General features: G+C 45.8%; 1 protein-coding gene across 7 annotated transcripts in view; it reads right to left on the bottom strand.

Annotated features, from left to right (window-relative positions):
- LOC136004252 (zinc finger homeobox protein 3-like) overlaps positions 1–19,056 on the bottom strand; it is a 208,134-nt gene that overhangs the window by 89,799 nt on the left and 99,279 nt on the right. For all 7 annotated transcript variants that reach the window (XM_065660586.1, XM_065660583.1, XM_065660584.1 and 4 more), the window contains one exon: positions 8,325–8,556. In XM_065660586.1, the coding sequence (XP_065516658.1) occupies positions 8,325–8,556 (232 nt within the window). The remainder of the gene's footprint in view (positions 1–8,324; positions 8,557–19,056) is intronic.

The raw sequence follows: 19,056 nt of genomic DNA, 5'->3' as shown, positions 1-19,056 counted from the left end.
TTGAAGTCACTTGAATCTTTATAACATGTGGCATACCAGTGAATCCTACACACCATGTAACCGGTTGGAATAATGGGGATTTAACAAATGTGCCCAGTATACTTGTCCATTACCCGTGGTCACACATAATAGAATAGATATTACAAAGATTTCTGTCTTTACCATTTCTTTATGTTGTTGAGTTCTGGGGCTTTATATGTTTCGCTGGCAGCCAGTATGGTCCTGTCGATAGCTGTACACAGCCGGATCCTTGACCCCATGTCAGCAATGGCACTGGCCCTTTCCACTCGTTACCATGTAGGTCTTTATATAGAACCAGTAGTTTGGGCAAGGAATCGTTTGTCACGTGGAGAAAATCCTTGCATTCCCCCCTTTTTTTTTTGTTTTATATATCTTTTAGATGACCCTACTTGAGCAGGGGATTTGGACTAGATCATACCTCCAACATATGCCAGCCACAGGCTGCTGGGCCTGCCCTTTTTCTCCTGGATGGCTCTCTCTGATAACAGGGGAAGCCATCCCTCACATCAAGGTCTGGCATAGCATGTATCCCCACCGCTCCACACCTGCTGGGCTGCAGCCAACAGTGGAGATAAAGGTTCTTCTTGGTGGCAAACATAGAGGCCAACCCAGTCTTGCCTTTGACTGTGGCAGCGGGCATTCGGCCAACCTCAGTCCTTGCACCTTGTTGGCAATGCAGAGTTTCACCTGCTTCATCCAGTAACAAGTCACTACTATGGCAAAGCACATACAGATTTACATGAGCAGAGTAACTATTACAGAGTGCAGCAGCATGTTGAAGATGCTGATGGCAGCGAGGGACTAGCCAAAGAAATTTCTTACCAGTGGAATTCTCCCACCCTCTTAATTTGTTCCATTACCTGCTTTATAACACTACCATCATATTAGAATCTTTCTAGCTTTTGCCTTAGCATTTTCTAGCAGCTGCTGCAAATTTGCAAGCTCTAACATCTCTTTTGCAAGTGACAAATCCATACAAGGTGTAGTTTCGTATTAGCAACTGGCTAGTAAATACAGGTGCTTTTATACACAAAATCACAGCCTCTAATAATAGCTACTTTACAAGCACACTTATTCAAGTTGTTACTTTTCAGTTGCCTCCAAGTGATGTTTTGCAATCATTCATTTTTCTCTGATTCTGCTTGGGGTATTCACGGTTGGCTCCTGTAGCTGAGGCATTGGGTTTTTCCACTCATCTGTCCAACTCATGGCAAGGCTTGACAAACTTTGCAGGCAGCTGCCATGGACCTGTAGGTAGGAGGACACAAATATACCCCCTCTTCCAGGTTATCAGTTCTTGAAAAATAGACAGGTTAAAGTGTTTCCTTAAAGTAGAGGCATTCTGATGCAAAAGGAGTGTAAAGCAGCTGCAGAAGTAAACCGCACATTTTTAACAGTCAAGGAGTTTGCTGCATCATTACCCATTTTTATTTTTTTTTTTCTTCTTTCTCTGCCACCCTGATGCTGCTTAGGTGACGGCTGATAAAGCTTGTGGTTGCACTACTCCTCTTGCTTTCTCAGTTAGCAGTTCGTGTTTTAAGCAATCTGTTCCTCCAAGTGTTGGATTCACCCCCAAGTTACTTTAAACACACTAAGCAAGGCTCCTACCACACGCCCACTGTGTTGCAGGCGCTCTTTAGGCTTTGTCTGTGGTGTCTCTACAAACTGCCTCAATACTTCAATAGATGGAGAGGTTTGGTTTTTGTTTCTTGGTTTTCTTTTTTTTTTTTTGTTTGTTTGTTTGGTTTTTTGTTTGTTTTTTGGGTTTTTTTCCAAAGTTGTTCACCCTGCTTTGCACGGCTACAAACGCCGGCCTGCTTGGCAGCAGCTATAAATGCCTGCCTACTTTGCAGCAGCTACAGCTGCCTGGCTGCTTCAGCAGCAACCATAAATACCTGACAGCAACCACACTTTTGCATTCACCCTTTCTTGCCTGAAATGTTAAACTGCTACCTGTTAAAAACTTTTACATGAACCCAACAACAAAAAAAATACATAGAACACAATCTGCCCTCATCACACACACACACATATGTATGGGATCCCACAAGCACACTCCACACAACTACAATATTTGAAACACAAAATCCAGACAATCATTACTCCCACTACACAGTCCCACGTACAGAACGTGGCACAAGGACCCTGTGAAGACTAACAGGAAACCAGCTCCAAGAAGCATCATCGCAGTGTGAGGTGGCAGGCTCAACTTTAGCGAGAGTCCTTGCAGAGGCTCTGCCTCCCCCACATTGCATGAGGCTTGGGCTTTTATACTGACCAAAATGCACACTCATTCCGACACAGGTGGCCAGCCTGCGTCAGAAGTGGCCAGCAATATCTATAAATGTTTCCAAGCATCAATAGAAACACAGACATATTTGCCAACTTCTAGTACATGAGTATCACAGACAGACTGTATCAAATGAGTTGTATATAGTGCCCGAAGTCCACTGTCTGCCACAGTCTGCCCGATACCCCTGATAAGAGCATACGAGAGACCTTCCCACCGCGGGTCTTGATCCAGCACATACATCACAGGGAAAGCACACAATACATCTGCATCCTCCACCCATCTCGCTTCTCCCTCTACAGCTGCCCATTTATCATGAGGATCTGGGGGATATAAATCAGACTTCTTTTCTGGATGAATAGGTTCCAGGTCAAGAGGACCATCTTCATCTCTGTCCTCAGTCTTCACAGCTGAGGCAGCAACTGGCGGAGGTTCGGGGGGGTGGGGGGGGGGGAAATGGGTCCATGACTTTTTTTTTTTACTTTTTTTTTCTTCACTTCAGGAGCTGTTGATTGTGATGGTTGAAGGGGGTTTACGATTAAGGCTTGTACCAGCGCCGGTCCGGGCACTGATATCGGGGAAAATAGTTCATTTGAAGCAGATTCTGTCCCAGAGGAATTCGGCGAAAGTGCAGCGAACGCAGATGCAGCGGCTGCCCTTTCACTTTTCATTTCTTCTAAAGTTTCTTTATCAGTCGCCACAAGGCAGCTAATTTATGAACCTCCTTGGTTCCCTTGCTAATTTCTGAACCTCCTTGGTTCCCTTGCTAATTTCTTCCCAGAAAGCGGATCCAATCTGGTCCCATTTGTGTAGCTCAAAAGCTGCACCCATTCCCAAAATTAGCTCCCGGTCCTTAGCCCATTTTAAAAGAGCTTTTAAGGTACCGTCATCATATGTTAGTCCTCTCTTAGAAAGGATATGTTGGAGGAGCTTTACTACAGCCGCCTCTTCTTTCGACAGTGAGACTCCCATCTCCTCCCTGACCGCTCACCTGACCAGGGTGAGATTCCCTCTCTTTTCACGCTTCCCTTTCCGCGTGGATACCTCAGAGTGCACTCTACTTTTTTTCAGTTGCCGGGACAGCAACCCCTTCGGTCGGCTTTTCCGCTCCCCTCCTATTCCAGCTGTCTTCTTCGCTCAGTCAAGCAACAGCAAGAGGGTCCCTGTTCAGGCGCCATTTGCGGAAGATCAACGGACAGCACGCTGATTAATGTAATCAGAAACTGACCTTTATTCACTTCAGATTCACTAGCTGACTGGTTCCTTCTTCAGCATCCAGGAGTTGTTTCCCTCCTGCAGAACTTCCGCATATGTGGCCACAACTTTGCCCTGAAGCAACCTGTGAACTAGGCCGTTAATCCTTACTACAAACTCTAAACAATGGCAAGAGTCCTGGATCACTCACATGCCCATTGTTTGTTAAAGAGCCCTCAACACTCTTCCACATAAGACACAAAAGTTTCAGTCAAGGCTGTACTGCTGGCACAAGCAGAGACAAAGGTCTACAAGGCCGTTGCTTAAGCTGCTGCATGTGTTTTCTGTGGGGTGGGAGGGACTGAGTTGCAACTAATGTGCAATCAAGAACCATCACAATTACAAATGTAAATGAACAGGCAATTGGCACTGACCTTTGTAGATTGTTAGAGGACTAATTAAGGTACAATTACTCTCTTCCAACTGATCGAGATGCATCTATACAAGCAAATATCTACATGATACAGGGTTAATAAATGTACAAGGGAACAATACAGGGGATTGTATAAGAGAGTTAGAAGAATCCCTTGCTTAAACAAAAGTACTGTCTGTTGTAAACACCTATCATGCTTACTAAACAGAACAAGGCACAAACTACTGATAAGGGGAGGAGACAGAGGCCTGGTTCTACTGATAAGCAACTATTGACAAAGAAATGCGAATGTCTGGGTCTATTGATAAGGGGGAGAAGCAGATGATTTATGGCTGCGCAAAGATTAAAAGGTGAAAAGTTTAAGAAGAGGAAGACTCATTTACTTCATCTTGAGACCCCTGCCCATGACCAGAGGGGGGCACTGTGCAGGTGCAAAGGACCTTCTAGCTCATTATAATACGACCCTGGGTGTGCATACTTTGGAGGAACGATCCCCATGCACCTCAGCGCTGAATAAAGCATACCTACTTTACAACTTTAACGAGTTGTGGAGTCAATCCACGTATCATACACACTGCCCCAGAGACAGCAATGCTTTTTCCTACGTGCTTGCACACACCAGCAAGTACGTACACACAGTGAGACACAGTGTTTAACCCCGGCCACAGAGCAAATAAGACGGAGCAGGAAGGGGAACAAGGCAACTCCATCACTTGGGCTATGCAGCCCTGTGGAACACAAGGCTATGGTATGAGGGGCGAACCACCTTTTGTTACTGTGATACGCTGATTGACTCCACAACTCATTAAAGTTGTAAAGTAGGTATGCTTTATTCAGCGCTGAGGTGCATGGGGATCGTTCCTCCAAAGTATGCACACCCAGGGTCGTTTTTCCTTTACATTTATTCCCTTAAGGCATACATATGCATTAGATTACTGATACGTCTATACATATTTAGTATCTGTCCCCGCTTCGTATTATAATGAGCTAGAAGGTCCTTTGCGCCTGCGCAGTGCCCCCTCTAGTCATGGGCAGGGGTCTCAAGATGAAGTAAATGAGTCTTCCTCCTGTGGGCAGGGGTCCTCAAGATGAAGTAAATGAGTCTTCCTCTTCTTAAACTTTTCACTTTTTAATCTTTGCGCATGGCTTTAGGGTTTAGTCGGTACCTCATCCATAAAACATCAGCTTCTCCCCCTTATCAATAGACCCAGACATTCGCATTTCTTTGTCAATAGTTGCTTATCAGTAGAACCAGGCCTCTATCTCCTCCCCTTATCAGTAGTCTGTGCCTTGTTCTGCTTAGTAAGCATGATAGGTGTTTACAACAGACAATACTTTTGTTTAAGCAAGGGATTCTTCTAACTCTCTTATACAATCCCCTGTATTGTTCCTTTGTACATTTCATTAACCCTGTATCAACTGCAACCAGCAGTTTCATCTAATGCTGGGGATGAGGAGATTGGCACAAACTGGCTGGTTAGGGAAAGAAAAATGTGGTAATTACTCTTTCAATGTTTCTAGGAAATCCACAAAGGTCTCCAGCAGCAGCAGGAGTAATTGTGGCTGCATGTGCCGGCACCTCACCTTGGGTCACGGCTGGCCTGGGGGTCAGCCCTGGAAGCAGCAGCAGCAACAACTGGCTGGACCCCACCATCCCCTGGGAAATTGGGATCCCCTTTGTCATGGTTTAAGCCGAGCTGGCAACAAGAACCACGCAGCTGTTCACTCACCTCTCCCCTTTCCTCCCCCCGCTCCCAGAGGGATGGGGAGGAAAATCAAAAGAATGCAACTCCCACAGGTTGAGATAAGAACAGTCCAGTAACTAAGGTATAACACAAACCACTACTGCTACCACCAATAATAATAATGATAAGGGAAACAACAAGGGAGAAGAATACAACTGCTCACCACCCGCCAACCGATACCCAGCCCAACCTGAGCAGTGATCTAGCCCTTCGGGGTAACTGCCCCCAAGTTTATATACTGGGCATGACGTGCTGTGGTATGGAATACCTCTTTGGTTAGTTTGGGTCAGGTGTCCTGTCTCCGCTTCCTCCCAGCTTCCCCTTCTCCCTGGCAGACCATGAGATTCAGAAAGCCCTTGGTCAGAGTAAACATTACTGAGCAGCAACTAAAAACATCAGTGTGTTATCAGCACTGTTCCCAGGCTGAAAGTCAAAAACACAGCACTGCACCAGCTACTAAGAAGGAGAAAAATGACTGCTACTGTTGAACCCAGGCCACCCTTACAACATAAACCCTTGTGCCTGCTTGCTCTTGGTCACAGCACACCAGACCAAGGTGTGAGGAGAAGGACGATGTTTCACACTACTGCTGAGGTGAACCCACAGCTGGCCAGCCAGACCAGCAAGAAAACAGACCAGCGCAAGAATGGAATGGTTTTCTGCCAGCTCAGCCCTGCTCTGAGTACTTACAGTTCTACAAGGAGAGAAGACAGGCACAAGTCATGGTGTGCTCAGGACCTCAGCCTCATCCTTGCCCATTGGGTTTCAAGCATCTCCCAGGATGAGGACTCCACAACCTCCCCAGGCAGCCAGCCCAGAGCTGGGCCCCATCCCAGGAAGGAGTTTTGCAGAGGTAGAAAAGCTGCGAGGACTGAAATGTTTTATGCGTTCTCAGAAATAGCAGTGATAACAAAAGGTGACTCACTTTGGGGAAAAAAGGCAAACTGATATTATATGTGTAGGGAAACTGAATTAAAACCAAATATAATTAAGTAGAAGGGGAGGGAGAATCACAGCGATAATTACCAGAGAGTAACAGCAGCATCAAAACAAACCACTGCACTTGTAATGCATCAAACCAGCAAAAAAGTCACCATTTCTTTGGGCCCCTGACAGAGACATGTCACAGATCAGAAAAGCACTTTCTGCTCAAGGTGCCTGAAACAGAGAGAAGACCTTCTCGTGTTATCTATTACCACCAGAGACTCCTTATCAAAAGGCAGCAGGGGAAGTCAGCCCTCAGAAAAAAACAGTAGAAAATGTAACAGGGATACAGTATACACCATCGTATTGGATGGAAGGAAGAAAGGCAGAGAGCCAGCTGCACACCCAAAGTGTAGCCCTGCCATGGAGGATGCACATTTCCTACACTGCATGCTTTCCCTGTCACCATGACCTTTGGGAAAGCATGTTCCATGCCCTCCACTCCACTGGGCTGCTGAGTTCACAGATCGGTCACTTTTTTTCCATGAGACTGAATTTAATTCTTACTGAAAATTCTCCTCTTTTACTTTCTGGGTGCTTTGAAACTATTTCACATCCTTGTTACTAACATGAATAACAGCAACGCGACCCAAGTGTTAATTCAAGAGACATTTCTAAGACCCACACGTATTTTCCTCCAGTGGTGCTGCTTTCCTTTCTCAATGCCTTTAAGCTAAAATCACTTTCCTTGTCTCTATGCACATTAATTGAGGAATGCCAAGTCCTCAGAGCACTTTTCTGTAAGATTTAGCCATTTCATCAGCAATCCTGGAGGAAAGTCCTGGCTGAAGCTGAGGAGGGCTCTGAAGGATTTTGCTGGCATCCCCCCAGCTCCAGCATCTTCACATTCCTGACAGCACATGTACCAGCCGACTTGGGCAGGCTCTCCTCCTCCTCTTCCCTCCAAAGAGGACTTAATGATGTCTTACTTTTCCCCAACATAAAAAACTTCTTAACCCTTTAAATGATTAAACAAAGTACAATTTCTGTTCTGCCCAGCCTAACTGTTCCCTTTAAAGTGCTTTTTCTCTTGCTAGATTCACAGCTGCAATCCCTTTCCTATTATCTGTCCTTTCTGTAGAAGTATATGCTTCATCCAAGCCCTTCACCTTATCCACCATGTCAAGAGGAGACATACAAACCAGACCAACACTCTCCCCTTCTCCCACCCACCCCTTTCAACCATCTCCTCCTCATGATCCAATGTGTCTGAAATACTAGAAACCAATGAACAAACTGGGACAGGTTTGCACCTCAGGACATCACTTGATGCATTGCAAAATATCTACTAAAAGTATAGTACACAAGTTTGTTAGAGCTGTCCTAATGCAATGGTATCTCTAGACACTCAAATATTACAAAATGAAGAACATGTAAATATTTGGTGCTTCAGAGCCACCACCCACAAGCCCCATGAGGCAGAGGTATGCTAGATGCTGCAGGTATAGCAGGGTCTTGTCCTACCTCAGGGCAGCCAGGACTTCCATAACACATTATTGATAAGCAATAAGTGTCATCCTCACAGCAGGGAAGAGAAACAAGAAAGCCACCAAGCTTGCCATGGAACTGCACAGAAGATCTGATGCCGATAGTCTAATTCTGTGATACAGAGGAGGCAAGAGCCCGACCCTGTGCATGCAAGGGAGGCAGGACTCACCAGCCTCAGCTGCTGGACACTTCTGGCTGGTAAAGATCTGTCCCAGGTCTTCCTCTTTTTCAGGAAGACCCTTCTGGAGGCACTGAAGTTTCCATAGGTTTTCGCTCCGCTGGTGCTTCATGGAGCATGCATGCTGGATAAGGTTCAGCTTGGCCTTAGTGGAGTAGTTACAGAGGACACAGTGGTAATAGCAGCTTTCACCTTCAACCCAACTCTCGTGATGCTGAAGGTGCTGTGAAGAACAAAGTAGAGAGATGTGAATTTCCTTTACCATGTCCAGTCTCCCTGGGTTAGTCCACTGTAAATTGCTAAAAGCTACCTGGGAACTAAGTAAGAAACCACATTTTGACAAAGACACAGTAAGATCAAGCCTGCTTATTCTCAAGGTAACACACACTCCCACTTAGAAGCAAGAAAATATAGCATACTGAAATGAGCACAGAAGCAAAAATTGAGATGGGCAAGATCATCTTCTTCATTGAAAGAAAATAGCAGATCCAACATTAACAACTGTTCATGACCTATGTGCGGTTAATTCTTTCACATTTAAAGCTTATCCTGGGAGGAGACCCAAAGTCATGTCAAACAGATAAAATCAAATTTGATAAATTCTCATTGAAAATTAGGAAGAATAAAACCAAAGCAATCCTAGAACACAATGAATCCATCAGATCAAGAGGTCCTGGAAACAGCATATGGAAGCATCTAGGTTTTATTCCCTTGGATGTGGAAGAAAGCAGCAGCCTGGCTGTGACAGTGATCCAGACTGAGAAGCCCATGGTGAGCATGCAGCTGGGTATCGCCACAAGAGGTTAGCACTTGGGAAAACCCCTGCCCCCTCTGAAGCTGTGCTACCACAGCCAATGTGGCTAATTCAGGAGTATTATACCTGGATTATTTAACAAAATCTATCAATTGTCTGGCATAGAGGTCCATGATAGGGAAACAAACAGCTATTTTATGTCATGGATCCCAAGGATGTGGCAATTACTTGTCAAAAGCATAGGGAAGAATTCAGTGCTTACAGCTATGCTGGCTGCTGTGGCAGCAGCAGCAGGGCTGAGTTCACAATAACTGTTCAAATTCCCACAGTAATGCTCATCACAAGTGGAAGACAAATGGATACCAAAGTCAAATCACACAAGACTCATCAGTGAAGACCATTTGGTGCTTCCACCACACACCTACATTTCAGCTATACAACAATTCCTGCCAGCTCCCACTGTCCAACCCCAAGACCTCTTTATGTCTTCTAGGTCATCTCGTGAAACTCTGTCCTCACCATGCATTTCACTCAAGACACATAGTACAGTGATTTGGACATGATCTCAAGGTTCATCAATCAAAAATATTGCCTACATGCAGCCAGGACCTTCTGGTAAAAAATCTGATGTGTATTATCTCAGTTACAGCTAAAATAAGATTAAAAACACATATTACCCAGTGCTGTGTGCTTAGCTAACACAGAGGAAGGAGAGCCCTCTGAGTCTAAGAATGATTAAAAATAGGATAGGAGCTGATTCTGATGCATCTGATTAGAAGGGTGAGGAAAGAAAATAAATGTATTCTAGATCTGGCTAATTAGACTGGCCTCTTTTGGGATCATGATGTATTTAGTTAAATTCACTGTAATATTTGAAGGATCCACTAGGGCACTAATCCCACTGGTGCCCTCAAAAGACTTTTTGCTGGTTTCCCTCATAAGAACTTCTTCTTCCTCTCATTTCTATTGTTTGCATGCATTACCCTCTTCCTGAGCCAAAAAAAGAGAAATGGCTTAAGACATAAAAAGGTTAGTGAGCTGGTCACAAGAGCCATGTAAGCATCACATGGCCCAGCTTAACCAGACTTGCCCTGCCCCACTTAGGTCCAACCTCTGCAATAAAACCTCCCTTCCACCCCATTGTGCTGTGGGTTTGGGGGGGTCTCGCTCCAGGAGATACATGGCAAGCCCTGCCTTCCAGCAGTCAGGAAGCCCCCATCCTGAAAACACCGTACTCAAGCTTATGCAGTGCCAACAGGCTCAGAAGCAGCTTCTGCAAGAAGGCAGAGGAAACTGAGCAATTAGTGAAAAATCTGGTTTCAGGCTCAAGGAAATACTAAGGACATGGTCTCTGTGGGAACCAGATGCACAGTCTGTACTGCTCCCATTTAAAAAGGGATTTTAGGAAAACATTTGTTTTAAACTGTTTAATAAATGTGTCTTATTTCCTGGTCTTCTTTTGCTCCCACTCCAGGCGTGTTCAAATATCCCTTGTAACGGCTTCACCTGCCTGTTGTGCCTGAGGGTGCCAAAACCACCAAGTCCACCCTGGACATGGCACAAAATCACATGCCTACCTCTGATTCACATCAGTCTTCCAATGGAGGAGAGGAGCAGGCCAAAGTAAGACAACATGATGGACGATCAAGTACTAGCTGTGAGTTGGTGGAAACGATAAGATGCTGTACAAGTACATGTAGTCATTGCCCAATCACACCGTTAAGATTTCCCCTTGTGAGAATTTATCCATCACAGAAAACAATTCAAAATATTAAACCAGAACCTTGTTAGAAGATAAATCAACTTGAAAATCAATAGAATATATTGTTCTTTGGAAAACCAACCAACTTTTGTCAGAGAACATTGATTTCTGCAAGTCTGTGTGTGTGTCTGTGTGTTTGTGTGTGTGGTGTGTGGGATGTGTTTGCCCCCTCCCTCTCAATGGTAGGAAACTTCCAACATCTGGTTCTTCATGCACAGCATGCAAAATATTGATCAGGTTTAGTCAAAGCTCCACTTTAAATCAGAAACAGAGAGAGGAGCACTCTAATGGAAACCACATGACTCACAAGTACAGCTTCCTGGGGGCCACGGACTGTTCCTGTACGTACGCTAACCGCAGCACAACACTATGCTGCTCCCAACAACTATCCCTACACACAAATCAAACAAAATCCAGCCCATCTTCCATTTAGGAAGTGCTCAGGTCTCTGGGCAAAGCTGTCCAGGGATTAGGGAAGGAGGATCCTGCTCAGAAACTTTACCTCCTCCATCTGCTCTAACCCCTGCACTGCCTGCCCCTAGCCTCCACAGCTCTTCCTGGGGGAACACCAGCTCCTCACCCATTACAAACACCCCAGGTCTGGCAACTTCATCTCAACATCAAGAGCCATCCACTGCAGCTCTGCCCTGTGTGCCCCAGAGTGGCTTCAGCCCTGCCCCACATGATCTGCCCCCCTCCCCCCCCATTTGCAGAATGACCTCCCCCTTCCTCTGGGTTTGGCTAGAAGAAGTCAGCACCATTTGGAAGGCTTGAACATGAGAAGGTTTAAATAAGCAAAATTAAAATTATAACTTGTGCTTATACACACTGCAGAGCACTGGGGGCCAGCAGGCAGCAATTAACCTCTCTGGGGATTGCACTGTGCACAGCCCCCTTCCCCCAAACCTGGAAGAGGGAGGTGAGGGCACCCAGGTGGTGTTCACACCAGTGCTGCCCACAGCTGCCAGAGCAGCATCAGCCATGGCAGGAGAAGGGTGCGGGGGGTGCAGACACAGACTGGCAAGCACGGGAGAGGCACGATCAAGCACACATGCCAGGCCTGTGCTGAGCTGGGGAGCTAACTTTCCAGCCTTTGCTGTCTAACATCTGGCTTAGAATTTTCTTCTAATAAATAATAGCATAATAAATGTTCACAGCATATGACTATAGAAATCTGATTTTTAAACAAAGGAATGATGCTATTTTCAATTCTTTCTCTCTGTCTCCATCCTTCACATACCCCAAACTTTGTTTATTTTACCATTTCTCTTTTCCCCATCTAACACTGCCTCACCCACAGTATTTTTCAGTAATCATGTAATTTAATGTGACAGCTGTATTAATCCATCTGACTGCAGGCAGTCCTCACCCCTGTGCCATGTACTCAGACTACAGTCTTCAGAAACGAGGCTGTTGTAACCAGGACTGAGGATACATGTTGCTGCTATTACCCAAGTAATGGACTCTCCTGCTGAATACCTTTGTAGGTGTTACTATAGTTAATGTTCACCATTTAATCCAATTTCTAAAAACTTTTGTTATGTCTTTTAAAGATGTCAAAGCTGTATCTGCTCCAAAATTCTTCTGTATTAAGTTTATTGTGTGCAGAGCCTGATTCCCATGGTAACATGAACAGATAATCCTCCCTATAGCAGTCTGTTGCCAGAAGGCACAATGTTATTTTCCAAACCCTATTTGTTCTGTATAGTGGGTCAGATACTGTTCTGGCAGATATCTGAACTGTAACCCCAGCTCACTAGGGAGACACAATAACTGCTTTGACTGTATTGTGCTTTTGATATTTATTTGTCTTGCATAAAGCTTCCCCTTTGGAGGGCCCTAAAAGCCTCTCAGGACAAACCCACACTGACAACAGAGGGCATCTCACAAACCGCTGGTCCGCAAGCTGGAAGATCAACCATCTCTGGAAGTGGTGAGATCCCACCTCCACCCCCAGGAAGCCTCAATGGTCCAAAAAGCAGTAGAACACGTGAGAAAACTCTCTACAGGCTCAGGGATGGCCCCCTTCTTCTGCAGGCCTCAAAAAGACAACAAGCAATAAAAAGAAACCCCGTGACTGTCCTCCAGAACAAGCAGCCTGGGCTCTCCTGCTCCCCACTTGGGTGCACAAGGATTTCCCACACATGTCAAGGTGTCTGCACATATCAAGGTAGGAAAAGCAGGTGAAGTAACAGGCCTAGAGGCCAAAACCCTAAATGGGAAAATGATCTCATGAACTCTGTGCAGCAAACCAAGAACCAGCACTAATGAGAAGAAAACCCTTCCTCACCACCAGCCAGCTAATAGGATCACCAGCCACACAGTGATTTGGACCCCAAACCAACAGAACCCGGGATCTGTGCAAAAGTGCCAACAAGGACAGCCAAGGGGAGTCCACCCCCTCGTGTTTACACAAACATCCTTCCTGCTTACCAACCCTGATCCTCAGGAAGGCCAGCTGGAGGTATGGGTAACTGAGAAACAGTCTGAAAAAATCTCTTCCAAATCACTTTGGATCACTTTCTCCAGTTGGCTCTCATATTACAGGACAATCCTGCACAAAACCAGAGGCCACTGGATTATTGGGAGCTTCTTTAAGAAAAAGTTTTCGGACTTGAACATCTTTGAATAAGGTTTTTTCCCCAACACTCTTGTTACCACTGAACTCAGCACATCTGCTGTTAGAATGGGTAAAATTAGTAGTGATTTAAAAGAACAGAGAGATACAGCTGAGGAAGAAGGAACCAAAAAACTGCTGGAGGGTTACAAAAGCCACGGAAGGGAGCACCACTGCAGGCTTGCACTGCTCTTACTTCTTCCTGTGAGCAACCACATCAGCAACAAGACTCAGAGCCCACAGGCCACCTGTTACACCACAGCAGCACACAGAGTCAGGGGAGCAGCACAGAGGTTACACAAGATGGTGAGCCACACAGGGTTACAGTGGAAGCCGCCAGCACACCCTCCTGTGCTCAGGAGGAGCTGCTGAAGCCCTGCCAATCCTGTGAGCACATCTGCAGCACAGAAAGATGCCCAGGGATTGACTCAGGGTGAAGTCAGACATGGTTAATTAGTAACAGGCTTGGTAGGAAACATCCCACATGCCAGCAAGAGCCATGCCTGTGACAGTGCACCCCAGGGAGCCAGGCGAGACCAGACCCTTATGCCAGAACTGGAGGGGAGGCTACAGGTTGCCGTGGAAAGGGACCAGACCCTGCAGCAGACCTCAGAAACCTCGTAAGCACTTCTTGGCCCCCATATTCCTCTGATCTGCTGCATGAGATAAATCACACACACAACCCTGGAAGAGTAGAATCTGAATTTTTAATGAAAGTCATGTGGATGCAGCTGTCTGATCCCAGCCTGTTCCAAGTACTCCATAAAGATCAGAGCTGGCCCATCTGTCTTGCTCTCCTTTCACACCTGCAGTCCTGGCTAGAATTTCCTGGCACTGACAGAGACAAGGGGCAACTGCAGCAGGAGCACATGCTCAGCCTAAAGATGGAGAGCTCAGCATAGATTTTACTGAACATTAAATCAACCAGTAAGCGTAGCCAGCAAACTCTGTGGCACTTTAAGTAATGAAATGATTATTGAATTTCCTTTTTATAACTGAAGTGCTGGAATGTAAACAATGGGGCTGTAATTGCAGGAAGGGAGAATCAATAGAGGCAATCGTTTTCAGCCATGTTAACTGTAAATACAATTGCTCCAAGATGTCAGCCTCATTTTTCTCACTCCCAAAATCATCCTAATGGATGACAGAGTCCAACTTTCCCATTACAGCTGTTCCTTCCTTTAAGAGGCTCTCAATCAGGTCTGATCAATCTGTCAAGATAATGCATGGAGTAACTAAGATTCTTCCAAACACAAGCTCCCAATCAATAGCCCAGACCTGCTTAATGAGGAGGGGCTAAAGCCCAGAGGAAGGCAACAGTCCCAGCTTCTGCTTGGCTCTAACAGCTAACTTCATGGGGCCTTGCTGCGCCCATCAGCTCTTAATGAGGACATTGTTTATGCAGGCTGTGATGAGCAGCATCCCCACATATTCACAGTCCCCCAGGGTCAATGGGCGAAAACCAACAGAGATGATTAACAAAAAACAAGAGTCAAGAAAGGTTGACTTGTATTTACATCCCTCCCCACCACTTTTTTAATTATGGAGTAGACCTGAAAGTACTAATTAATCATTCATTAGAAGAGATCCCCAAAGATGAAAATCTGTGTGGGACCATTGAAGGTACAAGAGCATCACTAAGATTCCTCCCCTGCACTCAAGGAAGAAAAAATCCAGGGTAAAGCCTGCACTTGCCCAGCTGTGCCCTTTTCACCCCAGGAGAGGCACCAACACACCAGAGGAAGTATAATGGAATGCCAACTGGAAAGCTCTCAGCAGGAGGGAGGAGAGGTGAAGGGAGTTAAGGGAGCAGTCAGAGATTCCATTCAACATCTGTATGATTTAATTCTGGTAGCACACAGGTATCCCTTTGTACAGCTGGACACTATGTATACACTAAGCAGAGATGGCTGAGCAGCCACAAAAGGGAGAGAAGAGAAAGGTCTCACTGCACCTTCCTAGAGCCGTGGAACTTTCTTTTCTCCCACTACTGTTACTAGAGCTGCACTCACAACACATCTACTCTTGGGCAACTGCAACTTCAGAGAATTTTCCAGATCCCTGAAATCTTCACAGCTGTCCCCAGAGAGGCACAGGCATAAGCACTGCTATATGTGGAGGTGAGTACAAGAGTGCGTATATTGATCTTGCTAATTATACTGATAAAAACAAAGCACAATTGCAAGTTGTTCTGGGTTCAGCAGTAGCAGTCATTTTTTCTCCTTCTTAGTAGCTGGTGCAGCACTGTGTTTTGACTTTCGGCCTGGGAACAGCACTGATAACACCAATGTTTTTAGTTACTGCTCAAATGTTTAGTCTGACCAAGGACTTTCTGAGTCTCATGCTCTGCCAGGGAGGAGGGGAAGCCAGGAGGAAGCAGAGACAGGACACCTGACCCAAACTAGCCAAAGAGGTATTCCATACCATAGCACGTCATGCCCAGTATATAAACTGGGGGCAGTTACCCGGAAGGGCTAGATCACTGCTCAGGTCGGGCTGGGTATCGGTCAGCAGGTGGTATTGTATTCTCTTCCCTTGTTCTTTCCCTTATCATTATTATTATTGGTGGTAGCAGTAGTGATTTGTGTTATACCTTAGTTACTGGACTGTTCTTATCTCAACCTGTGGGAGTTACATTCTTTCAGTTCTCCTCCCCATCTCTCTGGGAGTGGGGGGGGAGGGAAGAAGGGGGGAGTGAGTGCTGCCCTCAACCCTGTGTATTCCTGCTCCAGCCATGGCTCTGGGCACAGGACCCACAACAGCCTTGCACTCCTCATGGGTGCACCTCTGACAAACATGAACCCAACAAACTGCACATGAAGGGTACTCTCCTGTTACAAATGTTGTGCAGATGTCAACCATGAGCAGTTTCTGCAAAGCAGTTTCTACAGTGCTTTGGTGACAGGTTCCTCTTGCAAGTTAACCAAAACCTGAATTGATGACATTTTGCTCCTCAGAAAAGTGTATGGTTTTGTCACCTCATATTTTCCATGAATGCTGTCATCCCTGGAGAAATATAGCAGGAAAGCTGAGCTTTGTTTTTAAAAGCAGTGCCTGCAAAGTACTGAGTAAATAGTAACACGAGGAAGTTAAACAGCAAGAAATTTTTTGCCACGACTCAGCAACCTCACTGAGGAGGAGGTCATGTCTCTCAGTCCACTCCTTTCTCAGTGCTGGGGACAGCCAAGAGCAGAGGAATTCAGGGAGCCTTATATTTCCCAGGGTTAGGAAAAGAAACAGAAAAAGAACAGCTGAATATAAAGACAAGACAGTAACCAAAAGCAGGCTCAGCAATCCCACTACACAGTTTGTTTTCTTTTTTAACATATTTTGTACATACACTCAAAAATAGTAAGTCCAGTGTAAATTGTTAAGCTGTGAACACTCCCTTTGTTCACGTGTATCTGCATCCACCTGTATACATATGCCGTATACATACAGAAACTCCTGGGAAAAGCCTGGCACAGTATTTATTGGTTTTAGCAATTCTGGATCTGCAATCCACAATGTGAAGTCTGTAGAGACATACACAGGGTAAATGATAAATATTGTGAAGGCAGCACTAATCAGCATTAAGAGTACTTACTGACTACTGCAATTAAGAAATAAAATAGAAGCAGCAGAATCTTTTTTGGAAACAGTGTCCACTCACTGCAGAGAAGTGCAGAGATGACAAATTTCTAAATCCTGTTTATGAAATTCCATATATAACTCCTTTTACTCTAGTAGCCCTAAAATTCTCATTTCTGTGTCCATATAGGATTAATTTCTTTGCAAAGATACCTGCTCAGGGTTAGCATATGCTATCAAGAGCCCTATATGCAGGTTTCATGTCTTGGTAATCCACTTGTCCAGCCCAGAGTTAGATACTGCAATAGGTCCATCTGGGCATTGCAGTGCTTACACCAGAAAACCCAGGAAAGTCAAAAACCAAGGAGGTGTGAAAACAATAAAAGCAAGGTCCCTATTTTGTGGGACTACAGGAAACACACACAGGCAGACAGAAGCTGTCTGTAACATGGACCCCATGACATGAAAACTCCATCTAGAGAATGACTCTTCCACCTACGGTCAAAGCATGCTCAAGTACCACCTCTGGGACAGCCAGTCATCTCCAAGGGGCTTCTACCAGAGCACAGGCATCAGTATATGCTCCATTTCTAGCAATGCAGCTGGAGGTCAAGAGCCAAAACTATTAAAGAGAACTGTCCTTGAAGCCTCCTCCTCTGGGTATCTACCCCAGGTTCTTCAGCAGGTACCAAGAGCAGGTGCACTCTGCAACCACCCCATATGTACAAACACAGTCCTAATGTGACAAACCTGTACGCAACACCCCAGAGTTACAAAACAGTTGCACAAATGCTGTAGGTGTTAAAATTTAAATTGGCAGGTCTCAAATTGAGATACTCTCAAGGGTTTTCCTGGAGAGGATGCAAGTCATACCTGAAGGGAGGAAGCCATTTGTCACCCCAGGAATGCTCCCATCTGTTCCTTGCTCTTCTTCTTACCCCACCTAAGGATCCCTCCTTCCTCTGGCACATATGTGAAGACTACAACAAATCTTTTTGCTAGTTTCAAAAAAAGAAAGGATGGCTGATCCAGAGAGTTGGGACCTGCTGAATTAAGAGTGTCTCTGCAGCACAGGCTGGGGGACAGAAGGACAGCTGGACAGGGACAGGGCTTCAAGGAGACCAAGCAGGAACCCAGACAAGGGGACAGGACCTCCCTGCCTGCAGTGTGACCTGGGTGGCACTCAGAAGCTTTGCCACAGCGTGAGCCATCATTCACAGCCCCATGCCATGTGAGTATTTGACATGATCCTATTTTGGCTCCCTCACCCACACAAGCTCTTCCTGCCTCTTCCTTCCAACACCTTCACTGTTCTGCTACTTTTACTAAAATCCATCTGCCAAAAAGTTTTTGGCATGACCACACGCAGCTTCGCCACTACCCCAAGTCTCTGCATGGTACCAGCACCCCCTTAGTTTCTGCCCCTGGCCTGGAAACACCAACAACAGGGAGTGGAGAAGCCCCTTTCCCCTTGCAGATGTGGGCAGCTCTTATCCCATGCTGAGCCAGGGAAGCAGAGGGACCCCACAGCAAGGGAGGCTGGAGGATGCAGCACCTGCCAGGGTCTCTGGGCTGCCTGGACCCACCGCACACAGGGAGCCCTCACTGCATGTGCCTCTAGCTCCATGCTGTGCCAGGCACGCTTGTTGCCAAGACAGCACTGTACTCCTTCCCCACCAAAAACCCCGAGGCCTCCTACATGTATGCTAACCACAACCTTTTGAGAGGCTCATGTATTTATAAACTGAGGCATGCTGAAATCAAAGGGGATACCATATGACATAATTCACATTAAAATGTCAACCAGCTGACAATTTATAGAGTCAATCCATGGAAGGTGGGGAGAAGTAAGATGTGGTAATTGCTTAATTCACACTTAAACTAACAGCAGCTTTACCTTCAAAGCGGCACAATGTGCAGGGCCTTTCAGGCTCCCTGTCAGCCAAATGGTGACAGGCCATGGTACTGGGCCAGCAATGAGGTAACAGTGTTAACTGTTTATAGGCCCTTCTAACCAGCA

The sequence above is a fragment of the Lathamus discolor genome, chromosome W (assembly GCF_037157495.1).
Source record: "Lathamus discolor isolate bLatDis1 chromosome W, bLatDis1.hap1, whole genome shotgun sequence".
Classification (NCBI taxonomy): Eukaryota; Metazoa; Chordata; class Aves; order Psittaciformes; family Psittacidae; genus Lathamus; species Lathamus discolor.
This window is presented reverse-complemented; position numbering and strand designations above follow the sequence as displayed.